Source organism: Leopardus geoffroyi, chromosome B4, assembly GCF_018350155.1.
Source record: "Leopardus geoffroyi isolate Oge1 chromosome B4, O.geoffroyi_Oge1_pat1.0, whole genome shotgun sequence".
In the NCBI taxonomy this organism is placed as follows: domain Eukaryota; kingdom Metazoa; phylum Chordata; class Mammalia; order Carnivora; family Felidae; genus Leopardus; species Leopardus geoffroyi.
In genome coordinates this window covers 53,882,786-53,907,303 of record NC_059341.1, presented here as the reverse complement: position 1 = coordinate 53,907,303, position 24,518 = coordinate 53,882,786, and the positions used below count along the sequence as shown (strand labels likewise).

The following is a 24,518-nucleotide window of genomic DNA, read 5'->3' as shown; positions in this document are numbered from 1 at the left end:
GCCTATAGAATGAGTTACTTTAGAAATGATATGTGTACTAAGATCTGTTTACCAAATAGATAAGATACTAGTTATTGGAGAATCTACTGACTAGAATCAAGTGAGGGAAAGGAAGAGAACTACTCTCTAGTTATCTAAAATGGTCTTGCAAATTCATAGTTAATTGAAACACATTTTCTTTTTCATTAAAGGAATAAGAGTGAGGCTTCCTGTTTCAGTTCAGGCATGCACAGAGCAGGAAGGATTGTTGCACCTACAACTTTACGCTAAGAAAATGCAAATTATAACTTTTCTCAAACCCATCAGTGAATTGATATTAGTGTGCAAGTAGCTAACTAGAAAGCTGAAGAAGGAGAGGCTTCTGCAGGAAGAAACAGAATTTGAACATTTACTCGCTTAGGGCAGAAGCCACTCAATGCCGTATAAGTTAGTAAAACGATTCAGCTAGAAATTTTTAATGAGTACCTAAAGACCATATGTGGGTTGGCATGTGAAGGTCCTGAAGGTGGCAAAGAGAAGGGTTTTACACCTCTTGCAGGTGATTCCTCCATGAGCCCAACCAGGCATCCTCAGGGAACATTACAGAGAATCTTGTAAAACCACTATTAATGCTGGCTGGGGGAGAGAAAACAGCAGGCACTGCTCAAATTCTACACAGACCAGTACCCCCTCTTTCCACTAAGTAACAACAGCCTTTCTTTCCAGTGGGGAATGGCAACAAAAACTGTAGTTCAGGGTTACTGGTGAAAACTACTACAATTGGGAAGGGAAGCAAGAAAGAAAAGTTTCACTCCCAAGACCTAGGTTCACAGAGTTGTTTCAGTCTCCCTCCTCTATACCTGTAAACCCCACCATAGTAGCAAGCATCTAGTAAGAATAAGAGTGGAATACAGTGGGAGAGCTAGAAGACACAGATTATTTCTGGGTAACAAAACAAAAGGGAGAACCAAATCCATATAGGGAGTAGAACTCTAAACACAAGGTTTCCCTAGAGGAATCTGAAGCCCTAGGTACACTGAGGGTATCTATAGCAAAAACAAACTCCAAACTCAGCTCTACTTCTGCAACAAACCCCACAATACAGTCCTAGCCGAAGGAAAGATGGACTCATCTACAAATGAAGAAGATATTCACCTCAGTATTGACTGTCCTATAATACATTTATGGACTTCAACAAAAAAGTATAAGACACACAAAAAACAATAAAACACACTGTCTGAATAGACAAATCATCAGAATCAAGCTCAGATATTAAACAGATTATGAGACAAATGATTAGACAAATTCATTAGACAAATGAAGACATTTATTTAAGTGAATGTGACTCAATGGAACATTTTTTGCAGGTTTAAAATGTATAGGACTGTATCATTAATAGCAATCCTAAAAATAGACAAAGGATATTTTGGTGTTTATAATCTCACTTTTCTGTGACCTTTTCTCTTATTTTCGGAATATCCTCATGTTCTCCATTCCCATTATCACAAAGCTGCTTCTAGAGAAAAGATTGGAATCTCACTCACACTATTACATGACTAATAATACGTGATCCCTTCCAATTTAAGTGAAGACCAAGTGTTAATTCAAAAGAATAAACTTCTAATGATGGAACTTGGGGCAACATCAGGTTTAACAATGGAGATTGGTTTGGGGTCAAAGATCCATCTATGACTTAGGGGCAGGAGTGCTCCACAGTGTTTCTGAAAATGCACCACTTGCATAGTGATCTTCTCACTGGAATTTTTTTATCATTAATTCTCAATTTTTGGTAAAATATCCAAAAATACCTATGTTGAAATTGAAACAGAGATGAGAATGGTCCCTGTGAATGAGAGACAAGGACATGTTTATTCTAGAATAGTATTTATTATAGTGAATATTATCATATGTTTACATGCCTGTTTCTCCAACTCTTTTGTGGGCTCCCATAGGGCAAAGACTCTGTTTCATAAATGTTTTTGTTACCTGTGCTTAGCATGTAGATGGCAGTCAAAAGATATTTTTAACATTTTGAAAAGTATTTCTTAGGGACACCTGGGTGGCTCAGTTGGTTAAGTGTCCAACTCTTGATTTCAGCTCAGATCATGATCCCATGGTTTGTGGGATTGAGCCCCATGTCAGGCTCTGTGATGAGAGTGCAGAGTCTGTTTGGGATTCTCTCTCAACCTCTCTCTCTCTGCTCCTCCCCTGATCATTCTCTCTCTCTCTCTCTCTCTCTTTCAAAGTAAGAAAATAAATGTTTTAAAATTTTATTTTTTCATTTAAAAATATTAAAGAAAAATTTCAAAACATCTAAAGTCCCCACTCCCTATCCAATGACCTTAATGGAACTTTAAAATGTTTGCATATTGTTTGTATGAGTGGCATTTTTGGAGTTCATTTATTCATTCACTTATTCCTTCATTCAAAAATAATTGATAAAGCACCTGCTATGTGTAGGACACTGAGCTGAATGCTGGAAATAAAATAGGTAAAATGAGTTCAATTTCTACCTTCCTAGAGCATATGACTGTGAGGGAGACAGTTAACAAATCATAAATAGATGTAAAATCACTATTTTTTTAAGTCCTATGTTGCTACAAATATAATTGGAGGACTTTTAAGCAGAGAAGTCAGAGACACTGAAGGAATGGTGATTGAGCCTAGATCTGAATGCTGAGACGCAGTTAATTAAGTGGAAAAAAATTCAGAAGGAAGAAATATCATAGTCAAAGTTCCCCCTGCATGAAAATGGATGGGAATGTAAAGACAGGGTACAAATAAAAAGTCTTAGTCTGTATACTGAAGTCTCTCTTCACAGCAGAAAGGCATTCTGCCACTAAATTTTTAATGTTTCTTTTCTAGATTTGATTTCCTCTTCAAATATATCAAATTTCCTAGGTTGGTGCTTTAGTTTGTCCTCTAAATTGCCATCTGACTTCTAAATCACCTACCTTTTTTCCATAATTTGCTTTTTTATCTTTTTCCTCCACATTTTCACAAATTTTCAAATTCAATTTCATCATTGATAAGGTTTTTTGGCCATTGTCTTCTTTTAACCTTATCCAATGTGTGTCTTAATTACACTCTTGCATTATTCTGTGCCCTTGCAAACTTTCCTTATTCATATTTTTGTAGAATTCCCACTCCCCTCTGCTTTCCCCTAGGATTCGTATTCCTGTTTAATAAATGTCATTGAATTAAGGATTAATATTCTGGATTCTTGGATTCTGAACTAGATCAAATAATCTGAGGCATATTTTAATGTTCTTTTCCTTCACTGCACATATCACATTTATAAATATAAATTTATTCTTTCAATTTATATCATTTTATAATTTTATAACAGTTAATTTTATAACATTGGTAATGTTTGTTTCCTTTAAAGTATAAGCTCCACAAGATAGAGTCCTTTCTTTTGTTTTGTTTTGTTTACTATTATATTTCATTTTGCTTGACAGATATTTTATACTTGAAATATATTTGACACTCAAAAATTGTCGAATAAATATTCAAGATGTTGCCTTTATTTTTTTTATAATGCTTTAAAAAACAGCTTCATAATTTTCTCTATTTTTTGAGACAAGGTCACACCAGACTTGTAACATAGTAACTGAGCATGTTGGTGGTTTTTCCAAATCTCTGTTTGTGGGAGTAATAAATCTTCTCAGGGCTACAGTTTGAGAATAGTTGAATATACATAACTTGTAGGCTAATTCTCAGAATCTAGCAAGCATCATATTATGTGACTTTGTCATACTCGGGAATACCTTCTCCTATCCTGTGGTTTTCTGTATCTCTTTATCAGGGACTCTATATAGAATTTTTTAAATATTGTTTTTAATTTTTTTAACGTTTATTTATTTTTGAGACAGAGAGAGACAGAGCATGAACGGGGGAGGGTCAGAGAGAGGGAGGCACAGAATCTGAAACAGGCCCCAGGCTCTGAGCTGTCAGCACAGAGCCCGACGCGGAGCTCGAACTCATGGACCGCGAGATCACCACCTGAGCCGAAATCGGACGCTTAACTGATTGAGCCACCCAGGCGCCCCTAGACTTTTTTTTTTAAAGGAGATGTCTAGCATACATGAAAAATTGTTTTGAATCAGAATCTCTGGGGGTGGGTACATAACTGGTTTCTTTAAAAAAAAAAGTTTTACAGGTTATTCCAATGCCAAAAATTGTCCTTTAACCTTATTGAGTATAAAAACTACAAATTTTTACCAGTCAGTATAAAGCTGTTGTCACTTAACAAACACAATATTCAAACATTTGTTCTCATCCACCCTTATCTTATTTGTGAAAGCTGTCTCTTGGTGCACCAAAAACAAACAAACAAACACACACAGACACACATACACACACACACACACACACACAAACACACAAACACACACACATGTAATTGAGAAACATCTGGTACAAACTCCATGTCTTCCAGGGAGCAAATGGAATGAAGATACATCTTGTAATGGGCTTTGGTTTCTCAAGTTAATGTCAGTTTTCTTAATCCACTTCCATAGGCCTGAAAGAAACTTAACACATTCTGTAATATGCTGTCTGACAATCATAGCTTGCAAATTCTCAATTATGTCTACTTCTTCACTAGTATTTTAATGGAAAGTTGGAAGAGGATACATCAGGGGTTCATGGTCAAATGCAATTTCAAATTATAAATTAATGAGATCTGTGAAATACATGACTTAATACATGAATGACAGATGTCATCATAGTATAAAGCCTCCATCACATTAACTTCATGTTTGAGTAACATGGGCCAAACTGGTTTAAAAAAAATATATATTAGGCTTTTTTTTTAAGGTTATTTCTTTTTCTCCTTCTTTTTTACTTCTATTTTCTAGTCACTGGTTTTATTGAGTTACAATTACCTGGGCAAACATTTTTTATTACATACTAACCATACCTCTCACTATAAATTTGTATGGATCATCTGCATTAATGTTCACCTAAAATGCATAGTCATACCCTGAACAAAGAGTACTCTCATTCCTTTTTATATATAGTCTGGTTCATTATGACAAATTCATAGGTGATTTGCTGTACCTTCATAAGTGAAGAGTGTGAGGACTCTCAGTGACAAGACCAAGAACTGCTCAAAATAACATCCTACTACTTTAATACAATGTTAGTGTAAAACACAGCAACATATTTTTTTCTTCCCCTTACATATGTGCTTCATTGTCTGAAGAAGGTACAAAATATCCATCCTTATTTAAGAGTTCTAAGTTTGCTTCATTCATATCTTTTCTTCCATTTTCTGATGCCTTGGTATTTTTTCCTTGATATATTTTCTTCATAGTGAAAATTAATACAACAAGCAGAATAAGTGCTGAAAATTTTAAGCTCACAATCAAGCCCAAGTAGGTATTTCTGTTAAAAGAGAAAAAAAAATAAATTTCCATTTTCAGTCATTTAAAACCATTTACAGTGTTGTTCTCCAGTATGCAGAAGACCTTAAGAGGAAAAAAAAATGGGATTTGAAATTATACATAAGAATATTCAGTCAGCAATTCTAGTGGTTATTTTTACTGATACATAGGAGGGTTTTTAAAATTATTTTAAAAGGAATATATAAGCCACAGAAACTAAGCATGATTAATGATCTACCTAAATGCTTTCCATAAAAGTAAGGTATACTTGGAAGTTTTAGCTTTCTCAAAGATGGATTAGTTCATGTGTAATGGAAAGAGACTATGAAGGACATGAATTAACTAACAGATCATCAAACTGAATTCATTTAGATTGAACCAGGAGCCAAAGTTTAGTTTATAGGCTAAATGCAGTCCACAGCCCATGCTGTATGGCCTAGTGGAAGTGTTTTTTTTTTTTTTTTTAGTTTTATTTATTTATTTTTTTGAAATTTGTTGTCAAATTGGTTTCCATACAACGCCAGTGCTCATCCCAACAGGTGCCCTCCTCAATACCCATCATCCACTTTCCCCTCCCTCCCACATCAACCCTCAGTTTATTCCCAGTTTTTAAGAGACTCTTATGGTTTGGCTCTCTCCCTCTCTCTTTTTTTTGCCTTCCCCTCCTCCATGGTCTTCTGTTACATTTCTCAGGATCCACATAAGAGTGAAAACATATGGTATCTGTCTTTCTCTGTATGGCTTATTTCACTTAGCATCACACTCTCCAGTTCCATCCACGTTGCTACAAAAGGCCATATTTCATTTTTTCTCATTGCCACGTAGTATTCCATTGTGTATATAAACCACAATTTCTATATCCATTCATCAGTTGATGGACATTTAGGCTCTTTCCACAATTTGGCTATTGTTGAAAGTGCTTCTATAAACATTGGGGTACAAGTGCCCCTATGCATCAGCACTCCTGTATCCCTTGGGTAAATTCCTAGCAGTGCTATTGCTGGGTCACAGGGTAGACCTATTTTTAATTTTTTGAAGAACCTCCACACTGGTTTCCAGAGAGGCTGCACCAGTTTGCATTCCCACCAACAGTGCAAGAGGGTTCCTGTTTCTCCACATCCTCTCCAGTATCTATAGTTTCCTGATTTGTTCATTTTAGCCACTCTGACTGGAATGAGGTGACATTTCATTATGGTTTTGATTTGTATTTCCCTGATGAGGAGGGATGTGGAGCATCTTCTCATGTGCCTGTTGGCCATCTGGATATCTTCTTAAGAGAACTATCTATTCGTGTTTTCTGCCCATTTCTTCACTGGATTATTTGTTTTTTGGATGTGGAGTTTAGTGAGTTATTTATAGATTTTGGAATCTAGCCCACCTACTGGAAGTTTTTAACAAAGCTACATTAAATTATCTTGCACACATGGTCGATTCTTATGATTCTCAGCTTTGGTTGCACATTAGAATTATACCAGGAGATTTTTTTAAATCCCATGCCCATGCCACAGTCCCTGAACAATTAAATAAAAATTTCTGAAGATGGGACACAGATATTTGCAGTTTTTAAATCTCCTCAGGTGATTATAATGAACAAGAAAGACTGATTGTCACTGACCTAGTAGGTTAGGAAACACTCAGTGGCCTCATGACATTGTTAACTAATTGACAAGCTTTACCCACAAAAAATATTTGAACAATTATTAGGCTTAATTGAAGCTGAATGGATTTATAGAATTTTGAGCCATATAAGCTTAAATTTATTAAAATTACAATAGAATGTTGTGGTGTCCCACATATAATAAAAGAAATATTTTAAACCTTCAAATATATTTGTCTCATCCTTGGGTTATGTCAAGTAGTTCTACAATAATGTTAAACTTTTCAGAATTTCTATTGTTACTGAGAAAAATTAGTATGTGCTTCTGATTATGTAACTGTTGCTAAGAAAATTTGAGTAACTGGGTTTAGGTTAGGGATTGATATCATAATGTAGATTTCTACTTCTTGGAGTAGGAATTGTTTACATTATTTTTATGCTAGATAAAATGAATGAACAATTATCTGGTTACCTCAAATATTAAATCCAAAAAAATCATAAGGTGACTAGGTTTTGCTGTTTCTTCACTGGAGAACACACTGCTCTTTTTTAAAATTCCACTTTAGACAATGTCTAGGCAGTACTTTTCAAAGTACTTTAGGCAATGAACACAACTGACCAAAAGGAAAGTGATAAGGCCCTTGAGTGAGCTTCAAAGTGTTAAGAGTTCTAAAGAGGGTTAGTTATCTCCAGCTGGTTGCAATATTGCAAACTTCATGGCAGAAAGTAGTAGTTTTCTTAGACTGCCTTCTTTCACTTGGCAATGTGTATTTAAGATCCTTTCTAGGAGGAGGGGCCAACATTGTGGAGAAGTAGGGGGATCCAGAGTTCCCTCATCTCACAAAGTAGTGTTGAAGCTAAAGGACTTTAAACTCCAAGAGTCCAGGAGGAAAAGAGACTGTGGCTTCCAGGGACCCACCAGGACAACCTGATGGGTCATATGTGTGTGACTGAGAACTGGAAGAGACAAAATGAACCGAGGGGAGGGATCCCCCTCTGCAGAGAGACAAAGGGAAGAGAAGGAGCAGCTGGGGAAGCATAGGTCTGTATCTAGACAAGAAAAAAAAATCACAGACTTGGACAGAGAAAGAGGCAATCTCTAACTGAGGGGCTTTCTCTGGACTGGGACTGGGGTCAGCTGCCTGGCCTGTGCCCACCAGTTAGGGACCACCTATTGGGCAGCATGGAGTGCTGCTTCCCCAGTACTGGGCACACAGAGAGGGAGTTTGAATTCCAGCCAAGCACCAGGACACAGGAGTTGGCGGAGCAAGACAAACCGCCTCATTTGCAGCCGAAGCACAGTGAGGACAGCTCAAACAGAGTGGTTTGGGACACCTGGCCCATGGAGGAGAGACTGGGGTGTCACCATTTTCTCCTCATCACCAACAAGGTGGGACTTCAGCAACGGACAGCCGGGGCGGGGGGCACAGTGGAGGCAAGGCCAGTGCACACCATACCACGCCCCTCCGCACCTGATAACTGTGTATCTACTGGAGTGGGATTGATACTGATGAACCAGATGGCCCCTACTCCAGACCAGCGCTGTTGCATTGCCTGATTTAATTCTCAGACAATTCTTATTATATAGATACATTCTTCTTTCCTTTTCTCCTTCTTATCTCTTCCCTCCTCTAGTCTGGTTACTCTGGTTGTTGGCTTGTTTAAACAGACATATTTAATCCATTCTCTTGATACATGTCCCACATCTCTTTCTTTATTCTCCTTTCTCTCTCTCTGGATTAAGCCCTACAGTTTCTCTGTATGGATAACTTTATTTTCTTTTTCTTTTTCCCTTACTCCTTCTTTATTTTTCTTACTCTTTCTCTCTGGATTAAGCCATATAGTTTTTCTGGTCAAATTTTATTCTTTATTTTTCCCCTCCCTTGTCATTTCTCTCTTTGTATGGGATAAGGCCTCTTCCATCAGTACCTCCTCCACCCTTTTATTTACTTGTAGCTCATGTTTGTTTTTTTTGTTTATGCGTGTGTTTGAGTGTTTTTGTTTTCTGTGTGTTTTTTGTTTGTTTGTTTTCCTTTCTGGGGATACTTCAAGGAACAAATCAAAGCACACCTAGTGAAGGGTTCAAAATATCACTATGAGTAGGGAGATAAAGTAACCAAACTCACAACAACAGACAGAAAGTACACTCTCCAAAAAACACCTCCTGAAGGGCCAGGCCCCAGACAGTGTATTACCCCTCTTTAATATAGTAGTTCTCAGAGGCACAAGACACATAACAAGCTTTTAAAACAGATAAGGGACATAAAACTAGCCAAAATGATGAAACAGAAGAAATCTCCTCAAAAGAAATTCCAGGAAGAAAGGACAGCTAAAGAATTGCTCAAAACAGATATAAACAGTATAACTGAATAATAATTTAGAATAACAGTCATAAGATTAATCTCTGGACTTGAAAAAAGCATAGAAGACAGCAGAGAACCTATTGCTGCAGAGATCAAGGAACTAAAAAATAGTCATGCTGAGTTAAAAATGCTGTAAATGAGGTACAAAATAAACTAGAGGTGGTGACAGCGAGAATTGAAGAGGCAGAGGGGGAGATTGGTGAAATAGAAGATAAAATTATGGAAAAAGATGAAGCTGAGAAAAAGAGATATAAAAAAAATTCTGGATCACAAGGGGAGAATTAGAGAACTAAGGGATTCAATGAAATGGAACAATATATGTATCATAGGAGTTCCAGAAGAAGAAGAGAGAGAAAGGGGCCAAAGGTGTGCTTGAACAAATCATAGCTGAGAACTTCCCCAATCAGGGGAAGGAAACAGTCACTGAAATCCAGGAGGCACACAGAACTACCTTCAGACATAACTTGAATTGATCTTCTGCATGACATATCATGGTGAAACTGGCAAAATACAAAGATGAAGAAAGAATTCTGAAAGCAGCTAAGGATAAACAAGCGTTAACCTACAAGGATAGACACATAAGGGTAGTAGCAGACCTATCTACTGAAACTTGGCAGGCCAGAAAGGAGTGGCAGGAAATTTTCAATGTGCTGAATAGGAAAAATATGCAGCCAAGAACCCTTTATTCAGCAAGTCTGTCATTCTGAATAGAAGGAGAGATAAAGATTTTCCCTAACAAACAAAAACTGAAGGAATTCATCACCACTAAACCAGCCCTACAAGAGATCTTAAGGGGGGCTCTGTGAGTGTTGTAAAGACTGTAAAGCACCAGAGACATCACTACAAGCATGAAATCTACAGATAACACAATGACTCTAAACCCAATCTTTCAATAATAACACTGAATGTAAATGGACTAAATGCTCCAATCAAAAAACACAGGGTATCAGAATGGATAAAAAAAAGACCCATCTATTTACTGTCTACAAGAGACCCATTTTAGACCTGACGACATCTTCATATTGAAAGTGAGGGGATGAAGAACCATCTATCATGCTATTGAAAGTCAAAAGAAAGCTAGAATAGTCATACTTATATCTGAAAAAAAAAAAGATTTTAAACTAAAGACTCTAACAAGAGAGGAAGAAGGGCATTATATCATAATTACAGGGTCTATCCATCAAGAAGAGCTAACAATTATAAATGTTTATGCACGGAATATGGGAGCACCCAAATATATAAAACAATTAATCACAAACATAAACCTTATTGGTAAGAATGTGGTAATTGCAGGGATTTTAATATTCCATTTACAACAATGGGCAGATCATCTCTACAGAGAATCAGTGAATAATGTCCCTGACTAGTATACTGGACCAGATGGACTTGACGGATATATATAGAACTTTTCATCCTAAAGCAGCAGAATATACATTCTTCTCAAGTGCACATGGAACATTCTCCAAGATAGATTACATACTGGGTCACAAAACAGCCCTCAGTAAATATAAAATAATTGAGATCATACCATGCACACTTTCAGATGACAATGCTACGAAACTTGAAATTAACCACAGGAAAAAGTTTGGAAAACCTCCAAATGCATGGAGGTTAAACAACATCTTACTAAAGAATGAATGGGTCAACAAGGCAATTAAAGAAGAAATTTAAATGTATATGGAAACAAATGAAAATGAAAACACAACAATCCAAACCCTTTGGGATGCAACTAAGGCAGTCCTAAGAGGAAAATACATTGCAATCCAGGCCTATCTCAAGAAACAAGAAAAATCCCAAATACAAAATCTAACAGCATACCTAAAGGAACTAGAAGCAGAACAACAAAGAAACCCCAAACCCAATAGAAAAAGAGAAATAATAAAGATCAGAGCAGAAATAAACAATATGGAATCCAAAAAAAAAAAAAAAAAACTGTAGAACAGATCAATGAAACAGAGAGTTGTTTTTTTGAAAAAATAAGCGGGGCACCTGGGTGGCTCAGTCGGTTAAGCGGCCGACTTCAGCTCAGGTCATGATCTACCAGTCCATGAGTTCAAGCCCTACATCAGTCTCTGTGCTGACAGCTCAGAGCCTGGAGCCTGCTTCGGATTCTATGTCTCCCTCTCTCTCTGCCCCTTCCCTGCTCATGCTCTGTCTCTGTGTCTCAAAAATATAAAAACACTTTAAAAATTTTTTAAAAAGAAAAATAAGCAAAATTGATAAACCCCTTGCCAGAGTTCTAAAAAGAAAAGAGAGAAGACCCAAATAGATAAAATCATGAATGAAAATGGATTTATCACAACCAATCCCTCAGAAATACGAGGAATTATCAGAGAATACTATGAAAAGCTATATGCCAACAAATAGGAAAACCTGGAAGAAATGGACAATTTTCTAGACACCCACACACTACCAGAACTCATATGGGAAGAAACATAAAATTTGAACAGACCCATAACTAGTGAAGCAATTGAATCAGTTATCAAAAATCTCCCAGCAAATAAGAGTCCTGGACCAGATGGATTCCCTGGGGAATTCTACCAGACATTTAAAACAGAGTTAATACCTATCCTTCTCAAGCTGTTCCAGAAAATGGAAATAGAAAGAAAACTTCTGGACTCATTATGTGAAGCCACTGTTACCTTAATGCCTAAACCAGACAGAGACCCCACAAAAAAGGAGAACTACAGGCCAATACCCCCGATGAACATAGATGCAAAAATTCCCAACAAGATACTATCAAACTGAATTCAACAGCATATAAAAAATATTATTCACCATGATCAAGTGGGATTCTTTCCAGGGCTGCAGGGCTGGTTCAATATTCACAAATCAATCAATGTGATATATCACATTAATAAAAGAAATGATAAGAACCATATGATCCTGTCAATAGATGCAGAAAATGCATTTGACAAAATACAGCATGGTTTCTTAATAAAAACCCTAAAAAAGTTGGGATAGAAGGAACATACTTAAACATCATAAAAACCATATATGAAAAGCCCTCAGCTAATATCATCCTCAATGGGGAAAAACTGAGAGCTTTCCCCCTGAGATCAGGAACACGACAGGGATGTCCACTCTCACCACTGTTGTTTAACATAGTGTTGGAAGTCTTAGCATTAGCAATCAGACAACAAAATGAAATAAAATCCATCAAAATCGGCAAAGAAGAAGTCAGACTTTCACTTTTCACAGACCACGTGATACTCTACATAGGAAAACCCAAAAAGACTTCACCAAAAGACTCCTAGAACTGATACATGAATTCAGCAAAGCTGCAGGGTACAAAATCAATGTACAGAAATCAGTTGCATTTCTGTACACCAATAATGAAGCAACAGAAAAAGAAATAAAGAAACTGATCCCACTTACAATTGCACCAAAAACTATAAAATACCTAGGAATAAACCTAACCAAAGATATAAAAGACCTGTATGCTGAAAACTATAGAAAGCTTATGAAGGAATTTGAAGAAGAGACAAAGAAATGGAAGAAGATTTCCTGCTTATGGATTGGAAGAACAAACATTGTTAAAATGTCGATAGTACCCAAAGCAATCTATACATTCAATGCAATGCCAGTCAAAATTGCACCAGCATTCTTCTCAAACCTAGAACAAATGATCTTAAAATTATTATGGAACCACAAAAGACCCTGAATACCCAAAGTAATATTGAAGAAGAAGACCAAAGCAGGAGGTATCACAATCCCAGACTTTACCCTCTACTACAAACGTGTAATCAAGACAGTATGGTATTGGCACAAAAACAGACACATAAACCAATGGAATAGAATAGAGAACCCAGAATTGGACCAAAAAATGTATGGCCAACTAATCTTTTACAAGGCAAGAAAGAGCATCCAATGGAAAAGAGACAGTCTCTTTAGCAAATGGTGCTGGGAGAACTGGACAGCAACATGCAGAAGAATGAAACTAGACCACCTTCTTACACCATACACAAAAATAAACTCAAAATGGATGAAAGACCTGAATGTGAGACAGGAAACCATTAAAACCATAGAGGAAAAAGCAGGGAACAACCTCTTTGACCTCAGCTGCAGCAATTTCTTACTTGACACATCTCCAAAGGCAAGGGAATTAAATTACTAGTAAAAATGAACTATTGGGACCTCATCAAGATAAGAAGCTTTTGCACTGCAAAGGAAACAACCAACAAAACTATAAGGCAACCGACAGAATGGAAAAAGACATTTGCAAATGACATATCGGGTAAAAGCTAGTATCAAAAATCTATAAAGAACTTACCAAACTTAACACCCCAAAAACAAGAAATCCAGTGAAGAATGGGCAAAAGACATGAATAGACACTTTTCCAAAGGAGATATCCAAATGGCCAACAGACACATGAAAAGATGCTCAATGTCACTCCTCATCAGGGAAATACAAATCAAAACCACACTCAGATATCACCTCATGCCAGTCAGAGTGGCCAAAATGAACAAATCAGGAGACTATAGATGCTGGAGAGGATGTGGAGAAACGGGAACCCTCTTGCACTGTTGGTGGGAATGCAAACTGGTGCAGCCTCTCTGGAAACCAGTGTGGAGGTTCTTCAAAAAATTAAAAATAGATCTACCCTATGGCCCAGCAATAGCACTACTAGGAATTTACCCAAGGGATACAGAGTGCTGATGCATAGGGGCACTTGTACCCCAATGTTTATAGAAGCACTTTCAACAATAGCCAAATTATGGAAAGAGCCTAAATGTCCATCAACTGATGAATGGATAAAGATGTGGTTTATATATTCAGTGGAATACTACTTGGCAATGAGAAAGAATGAAATCGTGCCATTTGCAGCAACGTGGATGGAACTGGAAGGTATTATGCTGAGTGAAATAAGTCAAAGAAGGACAGATATTATATGCTTTCACTCATATGTAGATCTTGAGAAACTGAACAGAAGACCATGGGGGAAGGGTAAGGGGGAAAATAGATACAGAGAGGAAGGGAGACAAACCACAAGAGACTATTAAATACAGAGAACAAACTAAGGGTGGATGGGGGGACGGGAGAGAGGGAAAATGGGTGATGGGCACCGAGAAGGGCACTTGTTGGGATGAGCACTGGGTGTTGTATGTAAGCCAATTTGAAAATAAATTATATTCATAAGAAAATAAAAATAAAAATCTTGTCCATCAAAAAAAAAAAGATCCTTCCTGTCTCAGGGTACCTGGGTGGCTCAGTTAGTTAAGCGTCTGACTCTTGATTTCAGTTCAGGTCTTGATCTCAAGGTGATGAGTCCAAGTCTCTGTGGGGCTCCACACTGGGCAAAAGATTCTGCCTTGCCTTTCTGTAGCTTGATAGCTCATTTCTTCTTATGGTTGAATAGTATTCTGTTGCATGAATGTACCATAGTTTGTTTATCCATTTACCATGGAAGACCATCTTAGTTGCTTCATTTTTTTTGCCAATTATGAATGAAACTGCCATAAATATTTGCATACAGATTTTGTATGAGTGTAAGTTTTCAGCTTATTTGGGTAAATACCCTAGAAGCACAATTACTTGACCATATAGCAAGCCTATGTTTAGCTTTATAAAAAACTGTCAGACTGTTCTAAAGTGCCTGTACCATTTTGCATTTCCACCAGCAAAGCAAAAGATTTCTCATTGTTCCATATATTTGCCAGCAGTTGGAACTGTTTATTTTTTATTTTTGAGGAGCTCTTTATATATTCAGGACATTTGCCTTGTGTCTGGTTATAAGTTACACCTTCTTTTTCCAATTTACCTTTTGTCTTTGAACTTTGCTTCAGTTTTGGGACACAGAGTTTTGTTTTTTTTTGTTTTGTTTTTTTTTTCTACTGTGGTTTTAGGGGCTAGGATCATACTGAGCAACACATTCCTGCTTCCTAGATAATTAAAAGTATTTCTACCAGAGTTTTTTTTTCTAATACTTGTAGTTTCATATTGTAAATATATGTGTTTGATTAATGTGCATTTATTTTTTATGTAAGGTTAAAGTACTATTGCAACTATTTTTTTTCTAGATGACCATCCAGTTGTTTCCCCATGAATAGGAGATTGTAGAAACAACGTTTTTCCTTTTTTTTCCAGACCTGTGACCAGAGCTCCAGCTGATCATTTTATATCATCTTAGAGAAGCCAGAATGTCACTGAAAATAGTTTTCTTTAGTATTAGGAGAGATTTTAGAAACAACAACAACAAAAAAAACCTGAGTACAAATCCCAGATCTTTTTGTTATTTACTGTATGATTTTGAACAAATTACTTATTCTTTTTGAGTCTTTATTTCTTCATATTTAAGGAAAAAGGGAAAAAATCCATCTCCTACAGTTGCTAAGAGTATTAAAATGAGATACCATGCTGCCTGATACAACATGAATACACAGTTCATTAAATGGTGTTTATAATCATTATTATACCGAAAATGACATGTCATCTTTTAGGAATTAATATAGTCAAAGGAAAAAATCAATTCAAGAAATATATTTATGACATCTTACCCATATAATCTGGAGTTATACAACCTGCAAAACCCTCGTTTCCCACAGCTGCTGGTAGACCACTTCATACATGCTTTATCAATCAGAGCCCCAAAGTATATAGGAGCTGGAATTCCTCCTGCAACATGAGATGAGAAAAGGTCAATTCAAGGAACATGTTTCAAACATAACTATGTGATATTCCACACTGATACATTTTAGATTAAGTAAAAGTTGAAAATTTTAAAGCACTCTTCCATTGTTTTGACCTAAATTTACTCAATAATTGAGACTGTTAGGAATCTCAAGGGCTCAAATCACATATAATAGCATAGATATCTGTTATCTACCTCACCCGCCACACATAGGAAAGAGAAGATGGAACATTAAACACATGTACACTCTGTTCTTATGATTCCCAAGTAACTTAAGCCTGACTGGTGAAAAGGAGAATGTTGTGAGTAAAACATGAAAGTTATGTTGGTTCGTACATAATTTTTCTTAGGCAAGGAAAGCTGAGGAATGGGAGTAGAATTATAACTTCACAGGGAAAGGTAAATGTTCTCAACTCAATTACTGCAAAGTCAGGAGAGTCTTGTACACTATTTTTAAGAAAATTAGAAGGTAGGAGCCAATGAGGGGTGGCTCAATTAGTTGAGCATCCAGCTCTTGATTTCTGCTCAGATCATGATCTCACAATTCAAGCCCTGTGTCAGGCTCCGCACAGAGTGTAGAGCCTGCTTGGGATTCCTTCTCTCTCTCTCTCTCTCTCTCTCTCTCTCTCTCTCTCTCTCTGTACCTCCATGGCTCATTTTCAATTTCTCAAAACTAAATAAACAAACAAAAAATTAGAAGGTAAATGCCAACACTAGCTCTTCCTCCGCAGACAAGCACAGGCTCAGCTTCACAGAATTCTAGGCATCTTGGCAGGTTGTCCTTTCTTGGCTTAGAGCTCCCCTTCCACTTTGTTGGTGTCATTAAAGCCCACAATCCTGCATTTTCTCTCCATTGATTGTGCACATTTTTAAAATCTCCTGAAGGAGCATGGGCTGTTCAAGTTAGGGCTGGTGGCTGAATTTTGTTTCTGTTAATGTTCTGATGACAATGATGCCTAGGTGTCTAGTGGTCTGTGCCTAACCCAGGTTTTATTTGTAGTGTACAGTTTTACAGAATGTAAAGCTTTTTAGAAATACATATGCTGCCTTATAGAAGAAGTGTCCATCTATTCCTACTGCTATTTTAATAAACTCTGAGATTAACTCCTAGTTCAAAGGACTAGTAATTTGAATAAAATTTTAGGGACATGCCAGTAGAGATCTATATTGCATATGGTGGAAATGAAGTGGCCATGTTTTTACTTTGTTCTTTTTGTATTTTGATGAGTGACTGACAATTTTTATTTTGTTACATAAAAGTGGTAGTGATTCATATTTCACAAATTTTATTAATTCCATTTACTTTTAATTAGTCTCAATTTTCTGAGAGTGAAAAATCGGAGATGACAAAATTCTGGTGTCTGGGCTAAACATATCTGAGGAAAACTGGTACTGAGAAAATGGGTGAAAAATTTGCAGCTTTCCACAAATTACAGCCACCCTTTGAAAAATGAAAAATGCATGCCAATAATTTATTTTCCCCATATAATACCACCACTCTGACCAAACTGACCAAACTTAATGCATTAAATGTTTTAGGTAACAACCTTGGTCTTAAGTCATTACTAGAATTTTAAAACTTCAAATTATCTATTTTTTGATTATCCTTTTCAGTTTAATGATTCTCTATGGACTCCTCACAATTTACACATATTTTGTATTCAAGAAAATTATTTGTGAAAGTTCACTACTCAGGATGCACTTTTTTTCTTCCCATAAAAGCAGTTAGGTTCTATTGCACCATATATTGGACACATCAAAATAATGTGCTCAATTAGGATGGTAAAATTCCTTGCTTTCTGTTTTATGGCATTAGAATAATTTCCTCTAGTCTCAATCTTATTTCAGAATCTAAGGAGGAGTGCTTGCTTCCACATTCTATTTCTTCTGCTAGCTTCTATGGCTTAGCTTCTAGGAGTGAGGCATCTCCATCATATGTGGAGGCAGGAAGCTTCTAGGACAGACAGAGCTGTGAGATTAGAGAAGAACAGAAGGAAGGCTGGGTCGAGAACTAAGTGGAATCCTGCAGCACCTCCATCTTCTTCTCTCCATGTGTTTTGTATTTCCTCCTTCTACCTTTAAGGATCTGTGGCCTTCTCAAATATACTTCCTGTACAACTTCTCCAATGCAATTAGCCATAGAGTTATGTTTCTTCCTTTTGCTTGCACGGATCCCAGGGACTGGCCCCTCTCGCTTACTTTTCCTTCTGCCATCAGTGGCTGCCTCCAGGCCATGGTCAGTCTTCTACCCCAATCCCTAGAGGAATGGTGCTCTTTCCCTACTTCCCAGGAATAAGCATATTATGTTAATACATCTTACAAAGGGGCTTGCACAGGAGTTAAGTTAGGAGTTGTTGAGCTAGCAAGGGAAATCTGTGTGGTATAAATGGCAAATGACAACAAGGGGAAAAGGGCGATATCCTATATCTTGTGCTAATCACCTCATTTGAATATTTAGAAATAGGACTCTAACCTCTGGAGTCTACAGCCCTACTCTTTAACAACATAAAACACTACTTCCTGAGCTTTCTTTCGTTCAGAACACTCCTTTAGTCCCAGATGTTCAGTCCTACCATTTAGTTCCCATTTCCTCTCTCATTTTTAACTTCTGATAAAGGTTAGGGTCCCCAGCCTTAGAGAAGAGGGAAAGCAAAAAGTCTGCTCCTGTTGTTTCACACAATCTCAGCCTGACCGGATACCCAGTACTTCCAAGCTGTTTTGGGCATTAACGTCTTTGTGTAGAAGGAAGGCCCTCCACTTTGCCTATGGGAAGTAACATTCCTAATTCTAAAAGTAGAGAAACTTGGGGGATCACTTATCTTTGTGTTAAAAAGAGTGTAAAACAAATATGATGACTTTTTGTTCTAGTTAAACCTTGACGTTAACTAGAATGAACAAATTCTCTTTTAAGTTACTTAGTTTTCCTCTCATTTTTTTATTTACAACAAAAATAGAAATTATTTTGAATTGTAACTTCTAAACATTTCTTATAATTTGAAATTAATTATATTCAGTCTGTGAGCTTTGGCATAAAAATTTATATCTTAAATTTTTAATCTCTATATTTAGCATACCTAATGCTCGTATAGTTAGTGAATGGAAACCCACTGCAAGGGATTTCAGCTGAGGTTGAACATTTCTGAAATAAAATAAGGGCAAAGAAACATTAAACATCTCCAAAATACCAAACCAAGTTCAATACTTAAACATTTCTTGGGGCTCCTGGGTGGCTCAGTGAGTTAAACATCTGACTCTTGATTTCAGCTCAGGTCGTGACCCCAGGGTCATGAGATCAAGCCCCGCATCAGGCTCCATGGTAAGCATGGAGCCTGCTTAAGATTCTTCCCCTCCCTCCCTCCCTCTCTCTCTCTGCCCCTATTTACTCTTTCATAAACAAACAAACAAACAAACACTCAGTGGCATTGTTCTTCATGTTCAAATGAAAACCCTCAAGTGAATGGCTGACATTTCAAGTTGTTTTAAAACGGGAACATATGAGTGATAATAATTATTATTCTCTTATTTTTCAATATGTTGAGATTTCAAGACAGTTTAGCATTTTCACAATTGATCCTTTGAAATCCTATCAGTTTGTGATTGGAACAGACTTTATTATGCCTACAAAGAAACAGATCTCCTGTGACCCATTCAGTTGACACAGGCCACGTGATACAGCAGATGCTTTTATTGAGGTCTTGGTGTGAGGAGAACTCTTTTACCATCTTATTTCTGCCATTTCTGCTAAAAGCAAAGTTCACTAATATGATTCATAAACCATGGAATATAACCAGGAGGGTCAAAAAAGATACCTGTGTATTCTAGTGTCTAATGTATGTAAATGGCATTTTAAAGGGAATAAGCACATTTGTATCCTCTCTTTTAGAAATTAACTCACCCTTCCATTTAGAAATTTCTTTCCACCATTCCATTTTTCTGTGTCCAATGAGATGATGACACTACCATACCTGTGATAGCCTAATACATTTCAAGTGAAATGAATTATCCAGCAGTAATGGCAGGATAGGGAGGAGTTGACTGTTTCTATGGAACATTTCTATGGAAATACTTGATTAACTAATACAAAGGTGTTTTTTTTTTTTTTATTTGAACTGTTTGGATGACTGTATTTGTTCATAGAGTTAAGCAGACTTAGTCATTCAACAGATGTCTAAGTGTCTCCTATGACATTCCATGCTAGTTCTTATTCTTGAATAAGGAGATAATGGTGGTTCATATTGAATAAGTGACTTGGAGAAATCATGTAACCTCTCTTAGTATCAGTTTCCATATTCCTGAGTCCCTGGGTTCCTACATGGTTTAGTTCATTCTTTAATCACACCCAGTCTCTTGTTCTTACAGCACTCAAACTCTTCCATTAGATCCCTTGTTACCAGGAAAATCTTTAGATCATATGTTCTTAGGAAATTTTTCACTTTCTTGTTCTAACAAAGCCTGGCTTCCCGCTGATGGTTCTCTTTCAATGCAACTCTTTCAAGTGGGGGCTGTTTTTCTCCCACAGCCTGCAGTCTCACTGGGCCTCAAGAATAGATGTCCTTCTTGCCTTTTCCTTTCCTTGTTTTTTTACTACCTGCAGACCCTAGTGCCTCCTCTGAAAGACCTTTAACTTCCCTCAAGTATTGTGCCATTCTAATATATCATTCTCTAACTTACTGGCTGAAATATCTATGGGCTAGCACAACACTCCCCGCCCCCGCATCATTCCTTGGCAATTTTAGTACTAGGCTGTGATTTTTTCCCCAAAACTATATCTGCCACTCTTCCTAGTTATTTTAATAATCCATGTAAACCATCCTCTCAAAGCTCTGGCCTACATGTTTCTTGACCTCTTCACCCATTTGGGGTTATCTCACCCACTGCATGGTCATGCCAATCAGTACATACTTCCCTAATTATCAGCTTTGAGCTCCCTTCTTCATAACTCCTCTTAACTTCACTGTATCCACTAAACCAACTCCAAGAAAGTTCAGACCCACAGGGCTCTTCAGGACCTTGCCACCCTCCACCTTGTCCCCACCCATCTCCATTTTCACCGCCTCATTTCTTTCCTACCATGTTCTCTCATTATCATCCTTCCTTTCATATACCTTAAACTTTCATGTCCCTCTCATCCGTTATTGTCCCAGGCAAGCAAAAATGCTTTCATCCAACCCCTACCTTTTTCATTCGACCCCTCCAGAGCTGTGCTGAGTTGAGGAAATCATTCAAACATTCTGACTAAGCTCATTTTAAATTCATAAGTACAACCCCCCAGGGCCTCTGGTACAATCCTACTGTATTTTACTAGCCCACTTTCCCAGTTTATTCTCCCAACCTTAAAGATTACTAGTTCCCACTTTCTGATCTCATTTCAAGCTACTTCTTTTTCCTCCTCTCTCTTAGTTGATTACCTTGCATTTTATTTAGCAGAAAAAGTAGAAGCAATCAGAACACACTTTCAATACCCTTGTATGAGTAAAGCTAAACATGTAACTCTTTTTTTTTTTTTTTACTCACATAGAAGACATTCCTTTCTGTTATAGAATAAACTCCATGCACTTGTTCATATCCCCTTTCACCTTCCCCTGTCATGTTCCCTTTCTTTCCTGTACCATCAATTTCCTTAAACTCTACTGGATAATTCTCATCAGTACACAAGCATGCTATAATATCTAACATAAACAGAAATCTTGACACCACACCCTTGCTAGCTTACCACATCTCTTCTCTGCTTCTTTATATAACATTACTAATATGAAGGATTTTCCCTGAGTATTTGCACTTCCCCTTCTTGCATTTTCTCTTGGTTCTTTGCAAAACAGCCCTTCTTTCCTCCCATCTTTATGCATTACTTTTGTTAAATCTAGTGACAAGTACATAATGAAATCCAACAATTACTTCCTAATCTTTAACTGCCATGACACACCTTCTTGGTTTCTCTCCAACCTCGTGGAATCTCTTTCCTAGTTTTCTTCAATGGATTCTCCTCCTATTCTTGGTTTATGAGATTAGAGTGCCTGGGTCTTGGTTCTAGAATCTTATTTCTATCTGTATTCAATCTTTAGAAGGCCTCAACATTACCAAGATTGTAAATAACATCTGTGTGTTATTCATTCCAAATTTAATGTCTCCAGTTCCAATATTTCATCAATAGGCATCTCAGACTTACAGGGATAGAACAAATTCTTGCTTATCCACTATCTTCAACTACCCTTCCTTAGTCTGCCTCAGTTTGTTGAAAGTACCACCATCTTCTCAGAGCTGAGCCAGAACCTTGAGATCATCCTTAAATTTTTCTTCTTACATGCCACATTCAATCCATCAGCAAATACTATTGACTTGGTTTTAAAAACAGATCAAAGACAAACTCATATCACTTTCTAATTCCTTTACCATCACTATCCTCAATCAAATTCCCATCCTGTGAAGAACTATCAAAGCCTTCCATTCTCCCTGATTCCATCCTTGAGTCCCAAAAACTTGATCTCCACACAACAGCCAGAGTCATCTTACAATTGGATAAGTCAGGTGTATAATTTTAATGCCTAATGGCTCTGCTGGCTTCTTAATACAATTAGAATAAACTCAAAAGTTGTTACTGTGACCCACAGGGTATGTTTTATCTGGACCATGCTCTTCACTTGTACCCAGATTAGCATAGCTTATACCCTCATTTTTTATTGTGCTCTTTTATCAAGTGACTTCCAATGCACAATATTTGAATTATTATCATTTATTTGCCCCACTTCTATATTCTTAGTCTGAGTTATTTTTCTTCCTAGTGCTTAATACTTCTATTTTACATATTTACTTGCTTATTTATTGTTTCTTCTTTTATACCCATCCAGTCTTTCACCCTCACTGGAAGCTAGTAAAAGAGGAGCCTTTATCACTTATGTTCATAGTTCTGTCTCAGCTCCTAGAATTGTGTCTGACACACAAAATGAATATAATGAATGAGTGAATATAATCATTCCTGCTTAGTCTGGTTTTAATAATAGCCTTATGATGTAAGCATTGGAAAATCATTAATAGACTGAAGTTCATATTTTTATTCTACAGTCTGCTTCACAAAAGTTTTCTTTCATTAAAATTAAAGGCTGGTGAGAGATCAGTAAATGTTTTTGATGGTAATGTTTATCTTAACCACTTAATAAGGTAAAATATAAATGTCATCAATGATGAAACAGTGTTCTCTAAAACCCTCTATTCACTCTGCAAAGATTTTAAATTAAAAAGCTAAGACTTAGGGGCACCTGGGTGGCTCAGTCGGTTAAGTGTCCGACTTCAGCTCAGGTCATGATCTCATGGTTCATGGGTTAGAGCCCCGCATCAGGCTCTGTGCTGACAGCTCAGCGCCTGGAGCCTGCTTCAGATTCTGTGTCTCCCTCTCTCTCTGCCCCTCCCCCTGCTCTCTCTCTCTCTGCAAAATAAATAAACATTTAAAAAAATTAAAAAATAAAGCACTAAAACATTTTTTAAAAAAAGCTAAGACTTAGATAAAGCTAATGCAGAATTTTGAGGGAGTTTTTTTTTTCTGATAATTAATGTGTAATTTGGCAAATATGGAAGAGTTCTGTTTTTGAGTAGACATTTTATATTAAGGTGGAGACATAGCTGTAGAATAAATTAGCATAAATAATTTAACAAGATTTGGGGTAAGAATAAAATGTAAACAATTATAGACTCTGTCTACTCATGTATATTCATTTTAACACAACTTATCACATTTGTTTTCTTTCCCTTCCATGTCATGTTGTTGGCTGACCGTGAACTTGTGGTTAACTACCTAGGTCCTAAAAGTATAATTTGGATGTTAACCCAGGTTACCATATTTACACCTGTATATTTTTGAGATATGCATGGAAGTTTTAATATGTTTTCAGTTTTAGGTAACTGAACAATTAACTTCATCAACATGGTCTGTATGACCTTCTCCCTTCCTAACTCTCCAATCTTATCTTATGTCATAGCCCTCTCACTCAGTATGTTCCAACCAACTCAAACACTCCAGTTCTTTCTGGTCTTGAAGAACTGGCACTGATGCTCTTTTTCTATAAAGTTCTTCATTTGGCTAATGTTAACCTATTCTTTAGACTTTAGGATTCAATGTTGCTTTTTTTGAGAAGTCTCTGAGTCCTCTTCTCACTGCTCCTCGCTTCAATCCTCAATTAGGTTTTCCTCTTTATTTTCTTTAATGTTGTTCTTTTTCCTTACTAGTACTAATGACAGTTTCTAATTATGTATTTATTTTTAAACTTATTTTTCTTACATCATTATTTCCTGTAATATTCTAATGTGTATCTGTTTTATTCACCATGGAATATTCTTCAAGCATGGTGTAAGTATTAGTCTAATGAGTGAAAAAAGGAATGAATTCTGCTCATATATTTTTTTCTTATCTATGAGGGTAATTGAGAGACCAAGTCAAAAGCAATTTTGAGGGTATATGAAAACTTTAGAATATTGTAGATGGTTTACATTACACAGTCTGGCTCCCAAATGTTTTCTTTCAATTAAATCAATGGTTGATTCACTCTGACAGGCTTATCCTGGTGTA

At 36.8% G+C, this 24,518-nt stretch overlaps 1 protein-coding gene across 2 annotated transcripts in view; it reads right to left on the bottom strand.

The window, feature by feature from the left end:
* Positions 1–5,099: 5,099 nt before the first annotated feature.
* Positions 5,100–24,518, bottom strand: part of LOC123590570 (solute carrier organic anion transporter family member 1B3-like) — an 81,737-nt gene continuing 62,318 nt past the window's right edge. For both annotated transcript variants that reach the window (XM_045463840.1, XM_045463841.1), the window contains 3 exons: positions 19,036–19,100; positions 15,828–15,945; positions 5,100–5,370 (listed from right to left, as the gene is read on the bottom strand). In XM_045463840.1, coding sequence (XP_045319796.1) covers positions 5,163–5,370; positions 15,828–15,945; positions 19,036–19,100 — 391 coding nt within the window. In that variant the 3' untranslated portion in view covers positions 5,100–5,162. The remainder of the gene's footprint in view (positions 5,371–15,827; positions 15,946–19,035; positions 19,101–24,518) is intronic.